At 36.5% G+C, this 26,938-nt stretch overlaps 2 protein-coding genes across 2 annotated transcripts in view; one reads left to right on the forward strand and one right to left on the reverse strand.

Moving 5' to 3' along the window:
* KIAA0825 (KIAA0825 ortholog) overlaps positions 1–5,761 on the reverse strand; it is a 411,447-nt gene extending 405,686 nt beyond the window's left edge. Inside the window, exon 1 of the mRNA XM_029217064.1 lies at positions 5,658–5,761. The gene's annotated coding sequence lies outside the window, so the exon portion shown is untranslated. The remainder of the gene's footprint in view (positions 1–5,657) is intronic.
* Positions 5,762–5,817: 56 nt separating this feature from the next.
* The window catches only part of SLF1 (SMC5-SMC6 complex localization factor 1), a 58,558-nt gene continuing 37,437 nt past the window's right edge, over positions 5,818–26,938 (forward strand). Inside the window, exons 1-5 of the mRNA XM_029217327.1 lie at positions 5,818–5,926; positions 14,221–14,334; positions 14,503–14,578; positions 15,923–16,163; positions 21,524–21,686. Of these exons, the coding sequence (XP_029073160.1) occupies positions 14,221–14,334; positions 14,503–14,578; positions 15,923–16,163; positions 21,524–21,686 (594 nt within the window). The 5' untranslated portion in view covers positions 5,818–5,926. The remainder of the gene's footprint in view (positions 5,927–14,220; positions 14,335–14,502; positions 14,579–15,922; positions 16,164–21,523; positions 21,687–26,938) is intronic.

A 26,938-nucleotide genomic window follows, 5' to 3' on the forward strand; every position in this document is an offset into this window, starting at 1 on the left:
CTGCAGACCTTATTTTAAAACAATTAAATTTTATTAAATAACAACAAAAACTACATAGATCCCTAATAAAATTTTTCTGATGCCTCTGTGTGCTTTCAGACATTATCACATTTAATCCTAATAGATCCATGAAGTTAATATTATCATTTTACAGATGAAATTGGGGCTCAAATAATTTAAGTAACTTTCTCAACATCATATTATATAAGTTCATGAGTTTGAGCTTACTCAGGTCGTCTCTGAATTCAGCTGTTTAACATTATATTGATTTGCCTAATTAATCAAATGACAATTGTGTCCCTTTTTACTTTTTAGTATTAGATAATTTGTCCTGAGAACTTTATTCAGCAAAGAATCCCCCAAGTGATTTAAACAGCTATATATGTTCATTCTCTCTCTCTTTATGGGGGGGGTGTGTGTGTGTGTGTGTATACGATACGTTATAGATAAAATACTAGCAATTTAGGGTATTTCTTGAGCTGCCGCCTATTTGTATTTTAACCAAAATTTACAGGGAAATAGCTGGAGCACTGTTTCAAAAACCTGCCTCCAACAACAAATCAGCAATTGAGGCTGGAAGCCAGTATCCTCTGCCCACTTTCTGAGACTTTTTAATATAATTTAATGTAATTATGCTGATTTTTGCTTTTGCTTCCTGACTCAACTGCAGCCTTTGAGTTCACATTTCAAAAACTTCCCTTCACCAGAGTCACCTGATGAGGTGAGTCAGCAGTCTGCAGACTCATCACTTCTAATGACCAAACCCTGGTGTTTTACCAGCCTTTAAAATGACGCAGCCTAGCCGTACTGGGCGGAGCCGGATGTTGAGCAGCCGGGCAGCAACTCAGCAGTGTCCAGGCCCTGGAAGGGAGATGGTTGGTTTGCTTGTTTGCTTTGTTTTTCTGTAGAGAAGGCATTGTGAGAGGAAATGGAGCAGAAGGGAGTGATCTCAGGGGACCCAGGCACAGGCAGGTCAGGAAATCTAGGCAGATCCAGATATGACCACATCATGGGTGGGACTGGGGTAGGGGGTGGTCCTGGCACCACTCCTGGGAGAGGAAAGCCACAGGTCCCCTACCCCCAGTCTACCCTGTGACTTCAGATGGGGAAACTGAGGCTCAAAGATGGGTAGGTGGTTGCCCAGCGTCACAGACATCAGGAAGGGATAAGAGCCAGGGAGGATACAGGAAGGAGGGGTGGGAAGGCCTCATAGCCCTAGACAGCACCCACACCCTACTCCCAGAAGCCCGCTGCCATCACAGCGGGGTGCCAGTGCCTAGTAGCCACCCCGTTGGAGCAGTGAGCTTGTAGACAGGACCGTGTGCCTGTGGACCCGTCCCCATGTGAGTCCTCTTAAGGTGGAGGCCCAGAAACTGGGCCCCGTGACCCCTCAGAACCCCCTCCTACCTCTGGCCCAGCCTGAGGAGCGAGTCACAGCTCACTGTTCACTAGGATGGAAAGGGGTATTCCCAAGCCAGGAGGGGACTTCCCTGGGGTTGGGGTTCAGTGAGTAGGTGCTTGGCTGGGTCTGGAGTGGGATTAGGTGCATTTTTCTTCTTTTTGTAATGGGTATTATTTCCATAACAAAGTAATCAAATGCCTACCCCATCCTCCACCCGATCCTAGTTATACAGAAAAATCATGGCTCCTTGTGTAAGGCCTAACGTCTTTTTTCTTTTTTTTTTTTCCTTTGCGGTACGCGGGCCTCTCACTGTTGTGGCCTCTCCTGTGGCGGAGCACAGGCTCCGGACGCGCAGGCTCAGCGGCCATGGCTCACGGGCCCAGCCGCTCCGCGGCATGTGGGATTTTCCCGGACCGGGGTACGAACCCGTGTCCCCTGCATCAGCAGGCGGAATCTCAACCACTGCGCCACCAGGGAAGCCCCAAGGCCTAATATCTTTAAGATGACCAGTTACCCATAGCTTGCCCTGAACTCAGCGTTTTTACCTTTTATCATTAGCCTTCACCTATCCCACATATCTAATATGTATTCACTAATCTTTTCGGATACCTTTGCATCCTCCAGTGGAACATTCTTCCCTCTTCCCCCCCTACCAAAATCCTCAGCATCCTTCAAGGCCCAAACTTAGCATTACCTTCTTCATAAAATCTTGCTTCATCTGTCCTATTGGAAGCAAAATTTCTTTTCTCTGTGTTCCCATCGTTTTGTTGTTAAATGATTCTACGTCAATTGTCGGTCATACAATAACTATTTGTGTATATAACTTGATCTTTCTTAGTAGATTATAAGTGAAGATTCTTTATCTTTGGCTAACCTATAAAATATTTTTACATTCACCAATCTTCTTTTATCCTCAAAAGATGGGAGATGGGGGGGAAGAGTCAATATTTATTTAATGCCAACTATATGTCAGGGTGTTTGAAGCTATCTCACTTAACCCTCACAGCACTCTTCTGTATCCATTTTACATATGAAAACATAAGCTCACAAAGAATCAGAGACTTATCAGGGTCAAAAACTGGCAAAAACATGGCTAAGATTTTTTAACTCTGGTCTTATTCTTTGCATTACAAAAACATAATTGTACATCTACCAATGTGGAAGACACCAATAAATACATGTAAAGCTCCACTCATAAAGATTTTCTAGCACATTAGAACTGCTTCATTCAGATAATGCTTGGGACCCAACTAAAGTCAGAGGATTTTTGAGCCAGAAGGGACTTTATAGATCATTTAATCCAACCCTTACGTTACAGATAAGAAATACGATCCTCAGAGAAATAAATTTCCCTGTGTATATACCCAGTCAGTAGATGAGCAGGATTAAAATCCAGTTGGAGGCAGTATAGGAAAGTGGTTAACACTGTGGCCTTTGGAGTCAGCCTTGGTTCAAATCACAGCTCTGGTACTTAGTGACTGTGTGTAGCCCCGGAAACTTTACAAAGCTTATCTTTTGTCTTCTCATCCCTAAAAGAAGGATGATACTTACCCCATAGTGCTGTGAGGATTAAACGTAACACTGCACAGCAGAGAGTAAGCAATAACAAATATTAGGTATTCTCTTATCTCCTGTCTCACTGCCTGCTCTTCTTTGCAGGACACCACATTGCCTTTTATGGATGAGTTGTGGAGTGGACAATACATTTCAGGGTCAAAGTGAGTAAAGATAAAGAAGTGTGCATTTATGTGGTAAGTCCCTTTAAAAAAAAAACACACATGTACAAATATTTCTCTGTGGATAAATAACACTTTTAGAAGGAATTGTTCATTCAATAAATATCTATTGAGCCCCTACCACATGTCAGGCGCAGTGCTAGGTGCTGAGTATGAGATCAACAAAACAGATCTAATTTCAACCTTGATAAGCACTGAAGTTTGATTGAAAACAAAAATGTCACTGAGATCTACCTGTGGGACATGCAAACCAAATATCTTTCACAGAAGTCAGTACAATGTAATGGATATTAGTATTTGAAATGAGCTATACATATATACTTGTGCCTTTTTGTAAAACGATATTCTTTAGAATTAAGTTCTATGTCATTTCTAGTACTGGTCATTTCAACTAGATTTTAGTAAATTCCTTGATAATTAAGCTATTTCTATTTCTTTACATAAAATACAATATTGCAAGGGGTAGGTTTAGTTAAGCATATTCTCCTGAAATATGTTAATCACCATCTGTCTGAGGGTTACAAGACTGGAATAGAACAGTTTTGCTAACAGCCAGTACATAGTAATTTCTTACAGGGCATCACAAAGTTCAATTTTATGAATCTGTGCTCATTCACTCATTTTCTCTCTTTTTACATACACACAAATAGAAGCTGCCTAAAGCAATAGCTGATACTTGGGTTTTGGAGTCACTAATATACTGATGGTCTCTAGATTGCTTGTATTTGTTTGAGTTAGGATGATAAAACTGGCTAAGGATCAATACAGAAAAGAAGTTGGATTATTCATATGTCAAAATTACCTTATGGTGATTCCTTAAATCCCTAACACATTCCTTAATCCTTAACACATTAAGGAATTAATTCCTTAACAAATTCCTTAAATCTCTTTATACTCAAGTTTTGCTCCATTTGACTTTGGAATGTGATATACTAACCAATTTTACCTGAGAGTGAAAAGAATGATTTTGTTATTTATGAAAGGAAGTATAGAGCACAGTAAAAAGAGCCCAAGTTTGGAGTCAGGTAGACTGGGTTCAAATCTCAATTACCATTTAATTGTGTAATTTGTAAGAACATCTGAGTCTCGGTATAAAATGTTTGCAAAATAGGGCTAATACGATTTTTCTTGTAGAACTATAGTAAGTTTAAATAAGATAATAGCTGGCAGACAGTAGCTATTTGTGGTTAGTATTAGTGGTTGGCTATATTAATTTAAAAAGAGATCACGAGTCAAGAGCATTGATTTAAAAACAAAACAAAACAACACTGCTTATCTAAAAACTAGTTGCTATATAGAAACATATAACCTCCCTTAAATGATCAATATTTATAATCCTTGCAACTGGGGAAATAAGGAAAAACTACAAGATTTAATAAGAATGGCAAAACTGCGACCAAATGAGATTATAAAAGTTTGAATTGTTAATCAACAAGGAGATTAGTGTGTTTGTTACTCTCAAAAGGTAACAAGGCATTTGCTTGATGCATTAAGGTCCTTGAATTGAATACTGCATTTTTCTTTATGGTAGAGTTATCCCTAGAACTCTTTGTGGAACTGGCTGTTTTAAAGGGAAAAAAAAAAAAATCAAGCAGCTGCCTCTTATGGAACAGGTGATTATTTAAATATAAGGTGGTGAGTGAAAACTTACCTGAAAAACTGCATTACTCAAGAAAGAGAATTCACCAAAAAGAGGTTCTCTACATCACATTTTTAAAATCTTCAACGGAATGAGCACCTTCCCTCACATTACCTCTTCATCGTAAGCAATTTCTCTTTAAAGCTATTCTAACTCAGACCTCCATCTAAAATTCTCCTGAATCTTTCATTATCGAGGAAGCCTGGAACAGTGCAGAGGCACTCCTTTCTGAAAGCACATCTATTCCTGACCACTCCTTTCCAAAAGGTAACATGTGTATCTAAAACCCATGCGTGAAATTTTAAGCTTGCTCTCCTATCTCATTAGCTCATAGCAGCCAGGAAAACAAAGACCATTCTCACCCAATTCAAACGGCGGCGGTATCGTTGAGTTCTAAATCAGGAACGACCCCCTCATCCCACTTCCAAAATATAAAAGGTGCGCACTTCAGCCGACTGCCTGTCTCCCAGGCATTGCACCCCAGGATAATGGAAACAGTGCTCAGGAAAAGGATGGTAACGCAGCTCTCGAAAATCGAGGGTGACTAAACCCTGCCAATGGGAGAGTGTGGACACTCCTTGATCATTGGTAGAGAGACTGTACTAAACCGAGTCGCGGTAGAGGTGTCTTTGGCCTTGCGCAGGGGCAATTGGGGACCCGAGGTAGAGCTCCAAGTTGGAGATAGATACTGCGAGTGGAGAAGACCGTAAGTTGGAATCTTAAGGCCTTGTCCCGCAGCACACAGGGTCAAGCGCCACGGGGCTGGATGGGGACTCCTGGTTCTGGTTCAACCCTTTCCCGCTAATTACTCGGTCCGGATAAGACGCTACACGGAGCCTCGGGCGGACGGAAAACCAGGCAACCCAGAAAAATCACTCACCAGTCTCCCACCTTCGGCGCAGAACTAGCAGGAGCCTAGCGCGCCAGCCATAGGGAAGCCCTGAACCCGCTCAGACGACCCTGACGACGGCTCGAAAGCGTCACTGACAACCACCCGGAAATGGCACAATAGCTTCCGGGGCCGCGGAGCGCGCGGCGGGAAATTATTTCCCAGAGCCCGGATTAGTGAAGCAGCAAGTGCTGCGGCAGTCTTCTTGCCTGTCACCGGCGCCGCGCGAAGGAAGCAGCCCAGAAACTCCAACCAGGAAGGTAAAGGGCCTCAGCTCGGAAGACACAGTGTACCCTGACTGTGTCCTCCGTGCCCCCGAAGTTTCTGCAGCTCCCGGCTATGAGGCTGGGAAGGGGCCGGGTAGAGCGGTGGCGGTGCCTACCTCTGACGCTTTCCGCAGTCGTCGTTGGTTCGCACTCGCCCGACCCGCCGCGCTCGGCGCGCGCGTCGATGCGCTGCGGCCGCAGACCCCGCCGCGCTCTGCCCGTGCCGCGGCGGGGACGGCCCCGAGCGCCTCTGCAGTGCAGGGCTGAGCCGCTTCCCTCGCCTCCTGTTTGCGCAGCTCCGCAGCTCGGTCTCCTGCCAGGAAGGCGCTAGGCCACTCGCGTCTCTCGTTTCCATAGAACCGACTGGGACGCCTCTCCCTGAGTCCCAGATTCTTGGCTGCTTTCCATAACTTAGCGTCAGTGCAGGTGGTGGGAATCCCCCAGGCCCACCTTCCTGTGAAGAGGAAAATGCTATCATTCATTTCTCCCTAGTAGAATTCTAAACATATCCAAATGGTAATGAACATCTCTGCAGCTACTGTAGGCCTTGAAACACACGCGCGCGCGCACACACACACACACACACACACACACACGTTTCCCTAAAGGGAGCGGGAGTGGGGAGGGGTGCTGTGTTCCTGGGGATTATGATATCAGCTGTTGGAAGGCAGGGAATAAGACAAAGTGGTTATCCTGAGATTTCTTCCGCTCCCAAAACCTCTGATTAAATATTGACAAAAACGTGATCTGCTTTGAGTACTCTATATCGGGATTTGACCCAGAACTTGGACGGAGCTTGATTTTGGAAGCGTCAAGCTATTTTTGACTGATGAATATCCTATACCAAAAAAAAAATTTCCGTCGAGGCATTAGGAATGAACATTTAAACCGAATTTCCAGTGTACGTGTGACAGACTCTGCGCCTTTTAAACTTTTGGGTTTGTGTTATTACCTTATGCCTCATTTCTCAGAAGTACCTATTGATGTGCAAGATGTTCCCATTTTAGGCAAGTTTGGCTAACCAGTACTGGTGTTTAGGTGGATTTTTATAAGGGAGTTAATTTGATTATGTCTAAGTTAACTCAGAGTGTTAAGTTAAATGTACTAGGATGTTTAAATACTTGAATGTATAAATTTTTATTGTGAAGACAATTAGGCTTCAGTAATGCAAATGTGCTCCTATTAGATCTGTTTTCTAAATACAGATTTTCTTTTGCCTTATTGACTTATGTTCGATTATATGATTTAATATTTTCTTCCCTAAAGCAGAAAGCATAAATCATGTTAAACAGTCTTTGAAAAAATGGTCAAAGGTGGGTTTTTTCATAAAATTCAAAGTGCTTAAGATTTCATAATAGGTATCCACAATTTACACTAATGTCCAAAAACATTGTTTTTAAGAAAACCAATAGTATAACTTTATTATCTAGACAGTATTTCTCTCTAAGATAATCTTTTCACTGTTTAAGCAAAACATTTAAAACATAAAATCAATAATTCCATATAGGCTCTGAAAAAACAAAGTGAAGCACCCTCTTTCTCAAAAATAATAACTAAAATAGTACATAGTACATTTTATTTCACCTATTTCCTATTAGCATATTTAAGGAGAGTCAATTAAAAGTAATATTCTATTTCTTACTTTCTAAAGACATCTTACTGCTTAAAAGTAAAATATCCCTGAAACTTAAATTCACATAGTTCTTACTTTCTTGATATCAGAATTACTTTGAAATAAAAAACTGTTTTGTTATTATTGATGGAGAAGAAGAAAAGCCCATATGAATTAGTCTGAGTCATTAATACCAAATCCACTTTGAGAGGAAAATAATAAACTTTTTCATAAGAAAAAACAGCCCTCTTTAGATTGTTCCTAGAAATGCTTTGAAATTTTAGACAGTGTTATTTTTCTGAAATTAATTTGTAATTATGCTTAAATATTTTCAGTAATATTGCTATCTAAATGTCACCCCACCCTCACAGTAGATTCCTTTTCATATGATGTATGTTTCTCTTTTATTATTTGAAAGTAGATTGCTTTGTAAAATTAAAATTTGGTTAAAAGTATTCAACTAAATTCTGAAATTAAAGTCAAAGTGTATTGTAGAAAGGACATACAGTTTTTGCAGAAACAGACTTAGATTTTGAATCTTGGTTTCACCATTTACTAACTTTTTGTACCCTTGAGCTAGTTTCTTAATCTCTCAGATTCCCCATTGTTCTCATCTGTATAAGAACAGCAAATAGCACTTACATTTTCAAGAAGGAAATGAGCATATACGCAGTATATAGGCCACAAAATCCTGCTTGGTCAATCTCAGACCTTATGCTACTACTAAGTAGTACAAAGTTCCTAGGATACTAAAGCAGGTTTGACTTTCATCCCCCATGGCTAACCAACATGTTCTGTCCTTCCTTTTTTTTTTTTATCCCTAAACATCTCTCTCATTCATCTTGCTTCTCTTAAGGCCCCTTTATCCCTAAAACTAGCATCTCCAGTGCAGCTTGTGCCTTGTACAGTACCAGATAGATTGGACCTCTCCCTAAGTCCTCTTAGCCTTTCATTTCTTCCCCACCATACTCATTTTGGTGCTACTTCTCCACTTCCTCCCTCCACTGCTAAGTCAGTCATCAAAGAGACTAATTATGACTGCTGCTTTCCGAAATAATGCCATCGAAGTAAGAAATCCCTGAAGTCTCACCATTGGTGACCTTAGTCAAATAATTTATATATATATACGCACAAAAACACATGCATACACATCTCTGATCTTTGAAGGATGGGACAGGAAACAGATACTATGTCTTAAAAAAAAAAAAATTTCCAAAGCCCAGCTGAATTATATTAAGCCAAAGGCCTAATTTGGCTCCTAGGCCAAGAGGATGCAGAATTCCTAAACTCCACTTGATGTTATAGCATTAAGAGCCAAACAGGATTTTACTCACACGGTATGAGTAGTGTGATTTGTGTGTTCCTTTTGTAGTATTGGTTAAACAGAGAGCCAACACATTTAACATTATTTACTTCCCAGTTCAATGCTTTAGACAAGAGAAATCATAAAAATCTTTTAAACTCTTAAATTCAAAGCAGCAATATTGATTGAATTTAAGGATTGGTATGTCCTTTCCAGAAGCGGGAAGTTTTAATGATTTTCCTTAGTAGGTTTAAAATCAAAGTAGAAGTAGGTTTAAAATCAGAATAGTTCACTAGAATAACAAACATTAAGAAACCACTGGTTTTCAACCTGTTGCCTTAAAAACCATGAGATACTCAGTAGTGTGGAAAAAGACCATGATGTGATTTTACATAAAAATTAAGATACAGAACTATATAATCTAAATTTTGTTTTTTAATATTTTTTCACACACAAACATAAAACCTTCAAGACAAACCCCTCCCCCATTCCCAAATGTTAACAATGGTATTACAAAGTAAAGGAATTAGCAATTTTAATCTTTCTATATACTTTGTAGTATTTTTCAAATTTTATATCCTGTGTTAATTAAAATTAAAGCACAAATTGGTAAAAGTTATTTTGGGGGAAGTTTTTAGTTCTTAAATGCAAATATATAAATAAAACTTTTTAAAATCCCTTATTTATCTTAGTTAGCAGCATGCAATTTATAAGATGCATTATATTCTCAAAGTTCTATAATAACCTGTGTCTGATCATAAAAGAAATTATAATGTGAAGTAGGAAAGGTTTATCCTTATTTTTCTGTCCCAGACCTCTATAAGCATCTCGCACCTCTTTTGCAGCACTTTTCCCTTTCACCCAACTGTTACACCCTGCTCTTTCATCCTCTTTTCCATACCAGACCTTTCTATTCATATCTCTATTACTGCCTCTGTTTCTCTGAGTTCTCTTAACGTATTTTAGCTATGTGTTATATTCCTGAAAGGTGTTCTAGCTACGTATCATATTATAAAGAATTCATAGACCTAAAAGCTAGTATATAATAAAATGTACTTAATTATGATGATGACTGCTATAGGTTTATTTGCATTTCTAACTGGCACCAACTGCAGAAGAATCTCAGGCATCAGGGATAGGCCCATGTGGGAGATATTTTGGGAAAGTCCACACCACAGAGACAGTTGCTTGTTCTACATAAATGCCAGCTCTGTTCACAATCATTATCTCCTTAGTTGTGTGTATTATATGATTCAAGGTAAGTAGATTGTTTTTTAATTTACTACAAAATTTTTAAAAATTATTATGAGAGCATTTCCTTGTAACTAAGAATCGTGTATTTTTTAACTTTTTGACAGTAAAGATAAAATGTCTGTTAAAAATAAATGCTTTTTTTGTTTGTTTTCTTTTCCAGTTGTGTTAGGATAGTATCTTCTGTGTGAATACTTCAAGGATCACCTCCTATATTTTCTAGAAAAATATCTAATTTCTAGAAATACTACTCATACAATTATATTGCAGTTTATTTACTTTATTTCTTGAGCTGCAAGACTTCTAGCAGTTAGCTTTTCATCTTCCATATCCCAGAACCTATTACCAGCACAAAACTTGACTTTGAGTTGTCTGAGTCATTGATAGGTATTGCACCAATGTTGTATAGTACTTTCTTTGGGTTCACTGGTATATCAGGCTATTGTTTATTGTTTTCTTACTCCTGCAGGGCCATAGGAAGAGCCATTAAACCACTAATTTTATAAGTATAAATCTATCCTTATCTATATATGTCTATGTCTATTCTGGTATATAGACATAGAACTATTTTCCCATGTAACTATGAATTAGATCTGTGGTTATTAGTTTGTCATATGATGTGGTATTAAAAAGCATTGATAAATGTATTGTAAATTCTGTTACTTCAAGTAGATCATTTTATTATAGGACTGTATTAGATTAGGTTAATGGAATTTGTTCTTTAAAAAAGCTGTGCTAGTTATTGTGTGCCATCACTGGGATTCACGATTCTGTGGAAGTTTAGCTAATAGACCAGTTTTTCTGATAAACTTGTTATGTATTCTAAGTTTTTTTAGCACTCATATTTTCACGCTGTTTGAATCAGGAAGACCAGCTTTTTCACCTGTGTTTCTTACTGGCCTTTCCTCTTTGCTTGTTTAATATCAGTTTCATTTTACTTGTTTTTCAAAGGAAAGAAGTTGCTGTTAAAAAGGCTTTCCTGATTTCTACCATTAAGCACCATTGGTCCTGTTTTCATTTTACTGAGGACTCTTGCTTTCACAAAAAATGCTGTTAAATATGTAAAGTGGCTATAATTACTCCATCATAAAGACAGTATGATTTAAGATGAAAACTTTGCATTATACACGACTCAAATAAGTCCAAGTTATTTAGTAATTTATGCATCAAACCAAAATATGTTAAAATGGCACCTTGTTAATAATAAACATTCAGATTGTGAAATAGCTGTTACTAACTTGATCTAAATGAGGAACATAGTGTAGTAGGTTTTTTTTTCCTTATAGTTCTGTATAACATATTTAGTTCTCAGGAAGTAGAAAAATAAAATTTAAGACAATTTTTAAATAAGACTTTTTGAGTGGTAGCATTACAGTGATTTTTTCGTTGCTTTCTGTATATTCTTATTACTTAACAGTAGTTTCTGTATGTCAGCATTTTAAAATAGCCAGATGGGCAAGATTTTAGGTTTTTAAGGCTACTCAGACTTCCCTTCTTTGGCAACATTTCTTGAAATACCTACTAAATTGTTTTTCAAACTCTTAAATACATAAATAAAATACAAGTATAATAGTAGGCAAAATATATACAGTTAAAACATTTGTATTCCTCTGCTAAAAATGGCTTTCAAGAACTATAAAAACAATTAGATTGCCTTTTCCATTAGAATATCAAGGTGGTATTCACAGATATGTTGAATTTCACTAGTCTAGTGTTTCTGAAAGGACCTGTTACTTTCTAAAGGAAATTTGCTTAAGGTCTTTGTCATTCCCTAGAATTAGTGATAGCAGTGTTTCTGCCTAGTTTTGGTTATATGCCTTATAATTCCCATGTGGCTTTATTGTATGTGTGTTGATATGTGTTCTGCATCAGACTAATTCATTATTATTTCTAGTAACAGAGGACATTTTTGTAAATTTTTTATATATTACTATTTTATATTAATGGATATTATCACTCGAGCTATGTTATTTAACCCATGTAAGTGGTTTAAAAATTTGGATGATTAATACAGTAGAGTTCCTTATGTAAGAAGCTACTTACATTTTAATTACTGATGATAGTATTTTACATGTTTGATTATTTCATAAGACACCAAGCCGTACTGTGTACACCTTATAATTTTGTACTGGCCAAACTTATAGAAATTGTTTCATCAAAGAGCCTTATCTTTTTTTTTTTTAATTTTATTTTTGCTCCGTTGGGTCTTCTTTGCTGCGCGCAGGCTTTCTCTAGTTGCGGTGAGCAGGGGCTACTCTTCGTTGCGGTGCACGGGCTTCTCATTGCGGGGGCTTCTCATTGCGGTGGCTTCTCGTTGGCGGAGCACGGGCTCTAAGCGCGCAGACTCAGTAGTTGTGGCGCACGGGCTTAGTTGCTCTGCAGCATGTGGGATCTTCCTGGACCAGGGATCGAACCCGAGTCCCCTGCGTTGGCAGGTGGATTCTTAACCACTGTGCCACCAGGGAAATCCCAAAGATCCCTATCCCTAAAGACACTTTCTTTATGTTCTGTATCTTGAATTTTGGGTTTTTTAGGGGTTAATACGTAAGATCCCTTTCCGTCCTTTGGAGCCAACAGAGAAATATAAAAGTCAGATAGGTTGAGGTCAAAAGATCACCCTTTTTACTGAATAAAAATTGGTTTAGAGGAGGTGGATTTGATATGCTACTCCAGTGTGTTTCTTATTACATAACTTCTGAATTGATTTACCCACCCAGGCAGTGCAGTACTATTACTGGCAGCTCCTTATGCCATGTCCACGTGCATTAATATGAACCATCTTTGCAAATATACAGATGTGTATGGCAAAGCATATTCAGTTAGTTCTTTCAAGTAGCTTCTCCTCCTAAAGCAAGGAGTGATGCAGGGTAGAGAGAAACCAGGAGTGCTATTACCCTAGCAGAAGTTTCACTCTTAACCCTGAGTAATGCTTTAAATTGTTTATAGTGAGACTTTCTTTCAACTTCTACTCTAAAATGAATCTCAACCTTTAAATAACTACATATGTGTATATAGTTTATAGGTATTTAATATAAATATATATGTAACATGTATATGCAGTCTTTGAAAATAGAGTTCCTATAAAGAACATTTTTAATTTCACCAGTTGTCTATTACAAGTCCTGGTAATAGTTTTTGTTATAATTTTTGAAGTTTACTTTTAATTGTTTTGAAAGAAGCCAACTGCTGTTGCTCAGCCTGTGGCATTAAGTGAATACTAATCCAGAGCTAATGGTGACAGTTGTTAGAGAAATGAAAAAGTTACCCTGATTTCTCTCCTCACTGCTTTCCTCATCTTTAATGAGAAACTAGATTTTCTCCAAGATGATCTAGGTCTGAAGTTCTAACCTCATGTAAACAAAAACAAAAAAAGCTGTATTCTGATTAGAAATGCTGTGAATTTTCCTTTTGTTGGCCAATAAATGTACCACCTCAAATACAAAGTGCTTTGTGAACTCCATTGAAATATAGGTTAATGTCCCTATCAAAATATATTTGAAACCCACATGATTTTTTCAGTCTACTTTGTAGGTGATGAAATTAACATATATATAGCACAGTTAAGAAATGTAGATTGGGAATAACTTAGTATATACCTACTATACTAAATTATTTGTTGTAAGTGCTGTGGTACCATAAGTTTATCAAGTTCTCCATTGATTTACAAATATTCTTCAATATCTGTCCACAGACACTTTTAAAAGTTAGTATGAGATCTGAGGGTGTCATTGTCCACAAGTGTCCTTGTTTCCAACGCTCTTAGCAAAAACAATACTTTTAAAATGAAGCTAATATTATGCTAAAATTTTATAAGTATCGGTCTTTTTCTGAAGAGTTACATTCATCATTGTGTTTTAGTGGCAAGTAATGTAGTAATGCAAGCTTTCATTGTTCAGACCAGAAAACAAATCTCACTTTATATACAGCCACATTTTGAGAAGATCGCTTTTAAAACTAATTTCTATTGCACATAGGCAGTTTGAACATTGGTATTTACAATTAAGCCTTATATGTTAAGTAGTTTTAGTTTTTATTTTTAGTATTCATAGTTAAGAAAAAATAATGTCAACCCTGTGAATACTATCTTTAACATATGTTGTCTTCTTTATGTGTATATGTTAGATGGAAGATGGTGCCCCAAAGCATATTATCCAGATGACAGGATTTAAGATGGAAGAAAAAGAAGCTCTAGGCAAATTGCTTTTAAAACTAGATTGCACTTTTATCAAGAGTGAGGTGAGTACAGTAACTTAAAAAGTTCAAGATATAGTTGAAGAATAACTACAATTAAAATGTTGGCCTAAGAATGATAAAATGCACCCTTGATATTGCAAGAATAGAAAAAATACCTTAAAAAGGAAATCTTCCGAAGCAACATTTTTTCATGTGGATTTTTCCTTCCAGAAATACAAAGATTGTACACATCTAATAGCTGAACGCCTGTGTAAGAGTGAGAAGTTTTTAGCAGCTTGTGCAGCAGGTAAGTTAACTACCTTCCTCTCACCTTTGAAAAAAAAATCTTCATGGTGAAGAAAAAGTACCTTAATCTCTGGGAAGATAGTGTGTTTATTATATCAAACGTAAATGTGGTTCTTATATTTTTCTGAAAATATTTATTTGGTTGCACCCAGTCTTAGTTGCGGCTCCAAGTCTCCTTTAGTTGCAGCTCCAGGGCTCCTTAGTTGTGGCATGTGAACTCTTAGTTGCAGCACACATGTGGGATCTAGTTCCCTGACCAGGGATCGAACCTGGGCGCCCTGCATTGGGAGTGCGGAATCTTATCCACTGCACCCCCAGGGAAGTCCCTGAAGATATTTGTTTGATATAATATTTTTGCTTTGATTTTCTGAATAGAACTTTGTAACACTTTAAAAACGTATTAAAGAGGCAGAAATATTTACTTCACCTAGTAAGTGCTTCATCTAAGAAAAAATATTTTAATAAAAAGGTTTGGCACAAAATGCCGCCCCCCCCCCAAAAAAAAGCTTTTGTTGAAGCCTCAGCGATTTGCAGTCAAGTTTCTTTTCTTTGATCTATCATTGGAAGAGTTACTGCTTTTGTTCTCTTGCTCCTGTTTCCCCTGCCATCCATGCTATGAAGCAATCATTCTATTTTATTTTTCTAAGATTTTAAATTCCACAAACCTAAATTAGGGCTTAGTGTCTTCTGCCTTTGTCACTATTGATGTTTTTCATATACTTTTCTCTCCTGTGATTGATTTGGCATATCATTAGTCTACTTGTTTTACTTTTTTTTTTTGCAGTATTTAACTCAGGTGAATTTACCATTTTTTACAATAACTTACCATAAAAAAATTTGTATTCATTATTACCTACACAAGTGAAAACATATATTTTCCCTGCTGTTTAAAAAGATCATTGATGCCCAGATCAGAATGTTGTTACATATCCTAGAAAATTCTCTAACTCAGTTAATTGGTTTTATATAGTGTAACAATGCTGTAAACATTATTGGAAAAGTTTTTGGTATAGAAGGAAGAATATAAACCTCACTCAAAATGGTGAATAATAATAGTAGTCATAATTTAAGTAATACCACATTTTATTAATCCTTTGGTTTATATTTTACTTAGTAACAGTTAGAATTAAAATTATTTATTATAGGAAAATTTACATACAATGTTCAGTGATGTTGTAAGCCTTTCACTATCAAAAAATTTAGGAAAACATAGTTCAAAGATAACATTGGCAATGTAGAAAAAGGTGTTGAAAAAGGCCAAATTTTATTTGATATTTGGTCTTTATTGTTTACCATTTATCAGAACCAAAATTCTTTTGTGACTGACAGTTCATTTGCTTTCTAGGAAAGTGGGTACTAACTAAGGACTACATAATTCATAGTGCCAAAAGTGGCAAATGGCTTGATGAAACAACTTACGAATGGGGATATAAAATTGAAAAAGACTCCCATTATTCGCCTCAAATGCAGTCTGCACCTAAAAGATGGCGTGAAGAACTGAAACGCACTGGTGCTCCAGGAGCCTTCCATAGATGGAAAGTTGTCCTCCTTGTTAGAGCTAATAAACGAAGTGATTCTCTTGTAAGGTGAGATTTCATAGAAGCTAAAACAGTGAATGTGAAAACAATTTTGGGTTGCTTAAATACCTTTTTGTATTTCTTTGCAATTATTCATTTATTCCAAATGAGCCTTGATGATTTACTCTTTGATCTCCTAGTTAAGCCATTCTGCACTTTTAAGCATGTGTGTCTGATGGAACAAAATCTGTTTTATAAGTATTGCATTATTCTCAGGGTCTCTGTTTCACTTTCCATGTTATTTCTTTGCAAACTCAAGTAAAATCTTTATTTTAAATTGGAAGATATTTGTTTTCAGTTGTGAAGCACTTACAGTTTTTTGTAAGTGAAGTATTACGTTAAACAAAGGCTTTTTTCTAGGTTTATGTGGTGCAGTCTTCATGGTTCATACTGTTTCCATCATAATTTCATTTATTTTTATCTTTTACACCATATTTTAAGAAGACTTCTTATTGGGTAAACTGTATTCTTAGACTACTGTGACTCTTTTTGCCAGGAGAGCATGGTCTAAGGGCGTTTTGTTACCTTTACTGAAGTGTAATTTATAGACCATAAAATGCAGAGATTTTAAGTGTACGTTTTGATGAGTTTGGACAAATTTATGCACCCATGTTACCCATACTACAATCAAGATCTGTAACATTTACATCATCCTAAAATATTCCCTTGTGTTTTTGTACATTTAATTCTGCACCACCAAACCAAACAACCACTAATTTCTTTTTTGTCACTGTACATTAGATTTGTCTTTTTTAGAGGTTCATATAAATGGGATCATACTGTATATACTCCTTTGATGTAGCTTCATTTGCCTGCCTTGTTATTTTTGAGATTCATCCATGTTGTTGTGTGTATCAGCAGTTCCTTTCTTTTTGTTACTGAGTAGTATTCCACTCTATGTATATATCACAGTCTGTTTATTCACCCATGGATGGACATATGGGGTTTTTTTGGTTTTGGTTTGGCTTTGCTAATATGAATGAAGTGGCTATGAACATTTGAGTACGAGTCTTCACGTAGATGTGTTTTTATTTCTCTTGGGTAAATATCCAGGAGTGAAATTGCTTGCTCAGATGGCAGTTGTACATTTAACATTATGAGAAAATGCCAAACTGTTTCCCAACTTGTTGTACCATTTTACATTCCCACTAACAATGTATGAGAGTTCCAATTGTTCTGTAATTACTTTGGAACTATTGTCCAAAAATGAGGTGACCATATTTGTGTGGTCTATTTCTGAACTTCTTACTGTTCCATTGATATCTATATCTACTTTACACCAAGAACACACTGTTTTGGTTACTATAGTATTATAGTGAGTCTTGAAATCAGGTCTTGTGAGTCTTCCAACTTTGTCTTTTTCAAAATTGTTTTGGTGATTCTGGATCCTTTATATTTCCGTATGCATTTTAGAATCAGCTTGTCAACTTCTACAAAAAAACAAGCTGGGATTTTTATTGAAATTGTGTTGAATCTGTAGATCAAATTGGGAAGAATTGAGATCTTAATATTGAGTCATCCTATCAGTAGACTCTGTTTCTCTCCAGGGCTTCTTTAATTTCTGTCATTAATATAGTTTTTGTTGTATAAACCTTGCACATATATTGTTAAATTTAATTCTATGTACTTCATATTTTGGTATGCTATTATAAATCGATTGCTCTGTAAGTTTTTATATCCATTAATTGACTTTTCTCCTTTATTCTGTTAATATGGTAAATTATTTTGATCAATTCTTAAATGTTAAACGAAACTTGTATTCCTGAGAGAAATTCCACTTCACTGTAGTGTATTATCCATTTTTAATAATTGCTGATTCTATTTATAAATATTTTGTTGAGAATTTTTGTATCCTCAACCTGATAAATGACATCTATGAAAAAATCTAAACAATATCATGAATTTTTTTTTTCCACCATAATTGGGAAAAAGACAAGAATGCCCCCTCTGACCGTTAATATTCAGGATTTTACTAGAGGTACTAGCCAGTGCAATAAGGCAAAGAAAATAAGAGGCATAGAGTTGGAAATAAAGAAATAAGAATACTTGGTTTTATTTCCAAAAGACATGTTCATATACCAAATAATTTACTAAAAAAAGCTATTAGAACTAATTAATAACTTTAATCAAGATCACAGGATAATAAGTGACTAAATAAAAATTGTGTTTTTATATGCTAGTGATGCAGTTGGGAATTAAAAAAGCAACACAGCTCTTGGTTTTTGGTGATTTGATTATGTATCCACATATATGTGTGTGCATTTTGTTTATTGTTTATTATTTATGTTACTTGCTTGGAGTTCTCTTAGCTTTTTAGGGAAACAGGAGTTTTTGTCTTTTTTAATTTTGTGAAATTCTTGGCCATTATCTTGTAATTATTGAATTGGCCAAAAAGTTCGTTTGGGTCTTTCCATAATACCTTATGGAAAAAGGGGATGCTATTATAAATATATCGGCTCTGAAAGTTTTTGTCTGCACCTATTGAGATAATTGGCTTTTCTCCTTTATTCTGTTAATATGGTAAATTATTTTGATCAATTCTTAAATGTTAAACCAAACTTGTATTCCTGAGAGAAATTCTACTTCATTGTAGTGTATTGTCCATTTTTAATAATTGCTGATTCTATTTACTGATTCTATTTCCATGAGATCTTATGGAAAAACCCGAATGAACTTTTTGGCCAGCCCAATATTTGTTCTATTGTGTTCTTCTTCTGTAGATCCATTACCCGTATTTTAGACCATTTGATTCCGTTCCACAGTATTTGCTTTCTCTGTTCTGTTTTTTTTTCCCTTCGTGTGTGTGTGTTTTTCAGTTGGATACTTACTATTGACTTATCAGGTTCAATGATTTCTTCCTCAGTTTTGTGCAGTCTATTGATAAGCCTATATCAAAGCCTATGATAAGCCTATATCAAAGCCTATGATAAAAGCCTATGATAAAAGCCTATATCAAAGCCTATGATAAGCCTATATCAAAGAAATTCTTCTTTGATATAGTATCTTAATTCTACCTTTTTGATTGTACTATCTTCTGAATTTCCCATATGTTCGTGCAAATTGTCCACCTATTCTTTTAACATGTCATTCACAGTTATTTTAAAGTCACTTTTTTAAACTTTCAACATGTGGATCATCTCTCTGTGCTCTTTATTGTTCTATCTCTTGACAATGATTTGGTTGTTGGGTTTTTTTCCCATTTTTGTGTATGTCTTGTGTTTTTGTTTTGTTTTGTTTGCATACATAGACATTCCCTATAGAAGAACAGTAGAGGCTGAGGTGAATAATGTTAATATCCAAAAATGGACCTACTTGTAAGGCAGTTAGTATGGGGTCGTTGAGTTAATCTTGTCAGTTGTTGAGCTGGCTTTGGGTTTTGTTAGTGCTATTTTCATCTTCAGCGCATCATTTCATTTTATTCCAGCAGTGGTTTACAGTTCTCTTGTGCTTAGCATGGGGCCTGTGATGCTGGAGGTTTTTTAATCAGTGTTCTTTATTCATTCTCAGCTTTCGGTAGTCCCTTTACTACTTCATCACAGAAGGGCTCTTCATATTCTTCCCCTCTTGCTTCCTACTCATTTCTAGGTTGGGGAGTAAGGGTTGGTGTGTTTTCGTTTTGTTGAATAGGCTTTAGTCTTAAGCATTCTTCATGTTCTTGGTCTCTGGGGTTGGGATATACCCATTGCTTCTGTCTCAGTTTCCCATGGCAGCCAAATTCTCCCTTGTATTGTGGGCAGGGTCTTGGGTAAGATATTTTGTAGCATCTCCCCCAGCATTAGGTCTCTGCTTTGTATTAGTGCAGGAACCCAGGCCCAAGTGTCATTCCTGCCCCTTCTCCAGGGACGGGTGGCTTTTGCTTCTATCCTTTATCCCATCTTTTTCTGGCTGCACAGCAGGAAGTTTTCCTACCCCTTTCCCAAAGGCAGATGAGTTTTACTTCCACTCTTACAACAAAAGCAGTGCATCTTTTCCTGGGTTCTGAAATAGAAGACTTTCTTACCTTACCCAAATAACTTAAGGCTTTTGCTTCATATGAGAGATGGATCCAGGGAAGTGGGCCTGGTTTTACATCTATCTCTTGTTGGCAGGCAGTCCCCACTGGCCCACCTTCGCTAACAATGGGGTTCCTGCTGTTACCTGCCCCTAATCTTTTTCGTGAATACTTAATAGATGCTGGTGGCAAAGAGCTTGCAACTGAGGGGGGCCCTTCCATGTGTCAGGGACTCTCAGTTATTCTAAACTTTCATGCTGCCTACACTTGGCCTTTAAATTTACTAAGATTTTACCTGATTCTTGCCTGCATTTATGGTGGCTACTTCTCTCTGGTGTTCTGGCAAAAGTGAAATAGTTTGGGTATCCAGTCTCTTCACAAAGGTGCTTATCACTCTTTTGGAAATTCAGTTTCTTGGTTGGCTTATTATCTCAGTTCTCTGATAGGTTCATGAAAAGTTATGATTTTGTGGATTATTTGGCTTTTTTCTTACTGTCAGGTTGTAGTAGTGTTCTCTTGGCTTTCTAAATCCTCTGCAGTAACGAATTTTCATGAAACTTTTGGGTGTGTTTGTGCCTGTGTGTCTGTGTGTGTCTTCTGAGCCTAAATGTAAAATGTATTTCTTAATGTAGATCAAAGTTATTAAACTTTTTCAAAAGCTAATTTTTAGAAGAAGTTTGGCAAGTTTAGTTCTATTTTTTTGTGGTCCAGAATGATTTCCTTGGAGGTATGTTGTCTTCTGAGGTAAATACTTTCTTAGAATTCTTGCATTGTTTTTTTTTGGCTTATTGAGGTGACTTTTCCTTAGGAAATAAACTTAGTGTTCTACTTTTTTTTTTATTCATCACACCACCACCCCCACTCCCTGCTGCTTTCCCCCCTTGAAAACTTAGTATTCTTGATTCTTAAAAACTTTTCCCATATCAAGAAACGGATAAGTAGAGGGAATAGCATGATTTCTCAAACACATCTGTTCTGAACAACTTAAAATTTAGGAAATCATTGCAATAGTTATTCTCCGTGGCACTCAAATAGACCAAAGGAATTAATTCCTTTCAGAAAGATCTGCTCCTACTCCTAGGAAGTAATTGATTTAGATAATTTGACTAAACATACTTTCTTTTTTGTTTGTTTGTTTGTTTGTTTGCGGTACGTGGGCCTCTCACTGTTGTGGCCTCTCCCGTTGCGGAGCACAGGCTCCGGATGCTCAGGCTCAGCGGCCCTGGCTCACGGGCCTAGCTGCTCCACAGCATGTGGGATCTTCCCGGACCGGGGCACAAACCCGTGTCCCCTGCATCGGCAGGCGGACTCTCAACCACTGGGCCACCAGGGAAGCCCCATACTTTCATTTTAATATACTTTCTACATTTTCATTTAGAGTTTTGGAGGCTGGAAAAGCAAATGTTATTTTACCAAAAAATTCGCCAAGTGGAATAACTCATGTGATTGCCAGTAATGCGAGAATCAAGGCTGAACAAGAAAAAGATAACTTTAAGGCTCCATTTTATCCAATTCAGTATCTAGGAGATTTTCTTTTAGAGGTAAGTAAAAAACAAACAAAAAATTAGTAAACATTTTTAAATGTTTATTTTATAAAATATTGATACAGTGAAATGTAAAAATCAAATTATGTTCTGAGTTTTGAAAGTGTGATTAGAATTAAAATGAAATTTTTAAGACAGTTGCTCTCAGTTATTTAAATATTTGAGAGTATTTCTGATAAATCTGAAAAGAACTTATTAAATTTAAAATTTGTCTTATTTTAAGTCTCTACTTCTGTTTTCAGTGCTTTGGTGATGTTTATTACAAAATAATTTTAAGCATTTTAAACCAGAGTATAAATAAAACAGCAGTGGGCTATAGTATCATATGAGAATTCTTCGGTATTTTCCCAGTGGAAAAGAGGGAGCTGTTTCTAAGAATTTAGAAATATTTTCCTGTCCTCTTCCTCCACCTACATCTCCTCACTTGGTGCACATACCACTCCTTAAGTAGTTTGAATGGAAATAACCCTAGAAGAATTGCTCTAAAGGTAAGCAAAGAAGAATTTTTAAGAAGCGTCACTTAAGGTGGAAGAGAACCTGCAGTATGTCTAAAAACTGAACCTTGGTCTTCTAGGAAAACTTAGCACCTTCTTCAGTGTTTCCCATCTTGATAGATACTATACAACCTTTTGTCTAATAATTTATGTTAGAAGCCTGGGAATCACCCTTGAAACCTTCCTTTCCTTTATTCCCCACATCTTGTCAATTACCAAGTCCTATTGATTTTATTTCAAATACTTCTTGAATAAACTGCTTCTCTTCTGTACTAACATCATATTGAGTTCATCCTCTTTGCCCTGTGCTCCTGGAATCAACTCCTTATTATTCTCCCTATTGTTCTACTTCTTTACTTTTGCTAATTTCCTAGTAACTCTTACTTTTCTTTCTCTAGTCCATTCAGCTTCATCCAGAAGTAACATCTAAAATGCTCTTTCTAAAATAGTTCTGATGCTGTCTCTCTCCTACTTAAAACTGTCCAATGGCTTCCCATTGCCCTTAGGATAAAGTTGTAAACCTCTAATACAGCTTTAAGTTAGCACAGGGTTCCTGTCACTCCTACCTTTGCAACTATAGCCTGCTCTACTTTTTCCTATGCTCACTATACTATAACACAACTGCCTTCTTCTAGTTTCTTAAACAGGCTAGGCTACTTCCTACCTCAGTGTCTTCTGAAAAGCTATTTTCTCTTCCTAAAAAGGTCCTTTCCACTATTCTCTCACTCCCTATGCCTGCCTACTTCCTGCTTATTCAGTTTGCAGTTATAATGCTGCCTCTTCAAGGAAGCCTCCTTGGCCCCTTATTAAAATAGTTAGGTTCACCTCTAATGTGTTCTGATATCACTATTTTGCTTTATAGTACTCATCACAGTTGTAATTAATTGGCTGATTACTTGGTTCATGTCTTTTTCCCCACCTAAACCAAAAGCACTGTGTCATCAAGGATGATGTCTGTCTTTTCCATAGTTATATCTGAATCATCTTGCATAAAGCCTAGCACATGAGTTCTCATTTTATATTTGTTAGATTAATAGAGAAATTATGAACAACCCTTGAGTATTCCAAGAGTAGATGTAATATATCATTGTATAATTACCTTTCCCTACTGAGTAGCGGCAGTGTGGATTGGAAATTTGACCTTAGTTCAGAGGATGGATCTGCTTGGACTATGGATAATCTCATTGTCCTTGACAGTGATTGGTCTAGGAATGGGCATGTCAACCAGTTCTGATTCATGGGACATGAAGAGAGGTATGTAAGAGCTTCTGGGAAGTTTCTTTCTCATTCTGAAAAGAGCCTCTGGCAGCCTGGCATCTGCTACATGTAAACATGGAAAGATGAAACGAAACCGTAATTACTACTGGCAGCCATTCTTTAACCATGAGGAGAAGTAGCCTTAGGTTGAAACCAATCTTGTAGACAGCAAAGTGTAGAGACAGAATGTAGACTCTTGTAGAGATACTTGAGTTGCTGGATTAATCAACCCTGAAACCTGACTTAGCAATGGACCATATTGCCATTCTGTGAGGTAGCAATTTCCATGTTGTTTACGTTAGTTTGTTGGTTTTCTATTATTTGCAGCCTAAAGCATCCTATCTGATCTACCTAACTGAACAGTTTAAAGGTAGTATTAACTCTCAACAGAATGAAAACCATTCTTAACTAAATTAGAAAAAGTATCTGAATTTCCCTTTCTCTATGGAAAGAAATGAACAAAATGTAATATGTATTATGCTTTCTCCATAATCGTATTTTGCAGTAATCTGACACAATCAGATTCAGCTTCTGAAGTACTAGAGGGCATTAGTATATCAAGCAAAAATAATAGACAATCTCTAACTTATATTTGTTTTTAGAATACATTGTTTTATAAGCTCTAGATTAGACAGCTAAGAGTTCATAACCATTCATTCCAAATGAGGCATTTTGTGATCCCTTCTGAGGATAAGATAGTTAACTTCATTTTGATGTCTTGCTTTTCTTCTACCTCTTTGGCATAGAATATAATACATTCCTCATTAGATGGATTCTGAAGTGTCCTTTAAGAAGAGTTGCCATATAAAATGACTGAGTCAAAAGTAACAATTGAGCAATTGTTTAAAAAATAGTTGTGTTTAACCTACTTTTTGGAAAGCCACTTAGTAACAGAATCAGGAATTATTTAGTTCAGGTTTATAGATACTTGCTGAAGACTTTTGCTGTACCAGTTATTATGCTATGCACTATAGAAAATGAATAAGACCACCTGCCAGACTTCAAAAACAAAATGTGGCATAAACAGAATGTGGAAACTGTTAATTACAATTTAGTATGTATTGTGCAAGGTATAGAAATACAGAAGAGCAAGTGACTAATGTATCTAAATTGTTTGGCCCAAGGAAGATGTCACAAAAAGGCAAGAATACTTAGGAATACTCCAAACTTCTTTTGATTATCTGTCCAAGAAATAAAATGATCCACAGAAAAGTCTTATGGAAATATATTAGTAATTGCAAAAACATACACTTTTTGTTCCAGATCAACTAATTGTTGACCTAGATTTGTAACTTATTACTTCTTTAACCATAGGGAAGTCATTTATTCTGTGACCGAATATCTTTCTTTGCATGTAGAAGGTAATACTTACCTTACTTTGGTTGTTATACAACTGTTACTCTAAGCCATTATTTATTGAGTGATTACTGTGTGCCAGGCACGATGCTAAGCATTTTACACACTTAATCTTATTTTAAACCTTATGTTCCTGTGTGGTATGCACTATGGCCTCATTTTACAGTTAGTGAAATGACATATAATTGAATTTAATAATTTTCCGATGATCTCACAGCTATCGTATGTCAGACCAAAAAATTGAAGACCAAGCACTCAAGAAATTTTAAGGCTGCTCTCCTCGAGTCTCCCTTTACTTTTCTCATTTTGAGTATTATTAGGTTTCCTTGATAATAGGAAGGTCTCTTTCTGGGTAGTTAAAAATACTTAATGCTGTAGAGATTACCATATGCTAGTAGTCAGTCTAGTTAAGAACCATGTAGAACACTCTGGGAATTTCCTAGTGTTCCAATGGTTAGGACTTGGTGCTTCCACTGCAGGGGGCCCGGGTTCGATCCCTGGTTGGGGAACTAAGATCCCACAAGCCACGCAATGTGGCCCCTCCAAAAGAACCATGTAGAGTACTCAAAAGATGCTTGTTCTAATTACTTTATCTCTCTGGCTCTCCATCCAGTCTTGTGAATTCATTCAAGTTGTGTGGCAAATGCCATGGCTGAATCAAGGAATAAGACCTGAGACCAAAGCATATCCATACCTATTTTAAGACAGAAAACAAAGTCAAATATGTGAATCAGAAGCCAGGGCAACTATCATTTCCACACTGTGCTGCCCTATCTTAGGTAATAGAATAATTTACTGAATTAGTAGGCTTTTGGTCATCTGTTTGTAACATAGCATTATACTATATAAGGGAGATTAGACATGGCGCTCTTTTCCTAGATCATATAGGAGACAAACATCTAACACAATGCCTAGTGTATTGTTGGCACTAAAATTTTATAAAATAAGGAATAAGTAATGAATATTTACAGAAAAATAATGCCCATATCTTTCATAAGAGTAGCTGGTTGGAGAGAGTGTGGCTTGGAGACAATTACATGTTGATCATTTGTTTAGTGCTATAGAAAATAGATTATTTTAAAAAATTTTCCAAATGTCATAGTTTATCACGTTGTGATTTTTAATTATTTAAATAGGTACTTGAATCATACATTCTAATTTACAGATCAGTATATAGCATCTTAATAGTCAGAATTAGAAAACAGTATGTTCTTCCCTAGTTGCTGATGATAATGGTATGTTCTTTTGCGTATGTATTCTGTGTAACTGGAAACTATATGGGATTAATTCATCCTGTATTTTAGACATTTCTTGATGATCTAAGCCTGAGGATTTATCCTCTTCGTCAACCATGTGAAATTTGAAGCCAGAAACTCAGTTTATCCCCATTAAAGTTGTCCTTAATGGAAATTGTACATTCAGAGTAATACTTTCTTTGATTCCAGGAATAAGACAGAAGAAAAGTCTTCATTTTTCATGGCTTTCAATTTCACTTTTCTGAGTAACTGAAGAAATTTAATCAGCTACTCTCAGGGATTGTTGTCTGGTTGCAAGATTGCAAGCTGCTAAAGGGCCCTCATATCCATATAGGAAGCCCAGTACAAGTGAAAGGGAACCAAAGATCACACCATAGGCCTTAACCACATTTCATCTATATCATGATTGTTCCCTAGGAGGACAATGATTCTCCAGTCTCTTTGTGTAAAGATGGTGAATCTTTGAATACTCTTGCATAATAAGTACTTGAATTCATCTTTACTCTCAATTCTTTATCTTACTAAACTTCGAGAATTTTATGTATAAGTACATATGCAACTATATTTTAAATTATTATTGGTAGGTAGTTAAAAATTCCGTTTGGATTCCTTAACAAGAGAAATAAATGTGTTTGAGATAGAGTTAGGTGAAGATAATTGCTTACTAATGTTCAAGTAAAATAAGAGCTGTGAATTCAACTATTAGCCTATTTTCTTCTCTGTATGATAGACGTGCAAATAAGAAGTCTTACTAGTAAAAAGCTGAAAAATAATCTGAGAAATAATCTATAATCAGAAAATGTTGAAGTAGATTGTAACTTTAACTTGGTAAGGGACTAGATAAAATAGTTTTGTTCATGATTATTCATAAAAAGGGCTGCTTGTT

The sequence above is a fragment of the Monodon monoceros genome, unplaced genomic scaffold (genome assembly GCF_005190385.1).
Source record: "Monodon monoceros isolate NGI ecotype Baffin Bay Population unplaced genomic scaffold, NGI_Narwhal_1 Super_Scaffold_12, whole genome shotgun sequence".
NCBI classification, from domain to species: Eukaryota; Metazoa; Chordata; class Mammalia; order Artiodactyla; family Monodontidae; genus Monodon; species Monodon monoceros.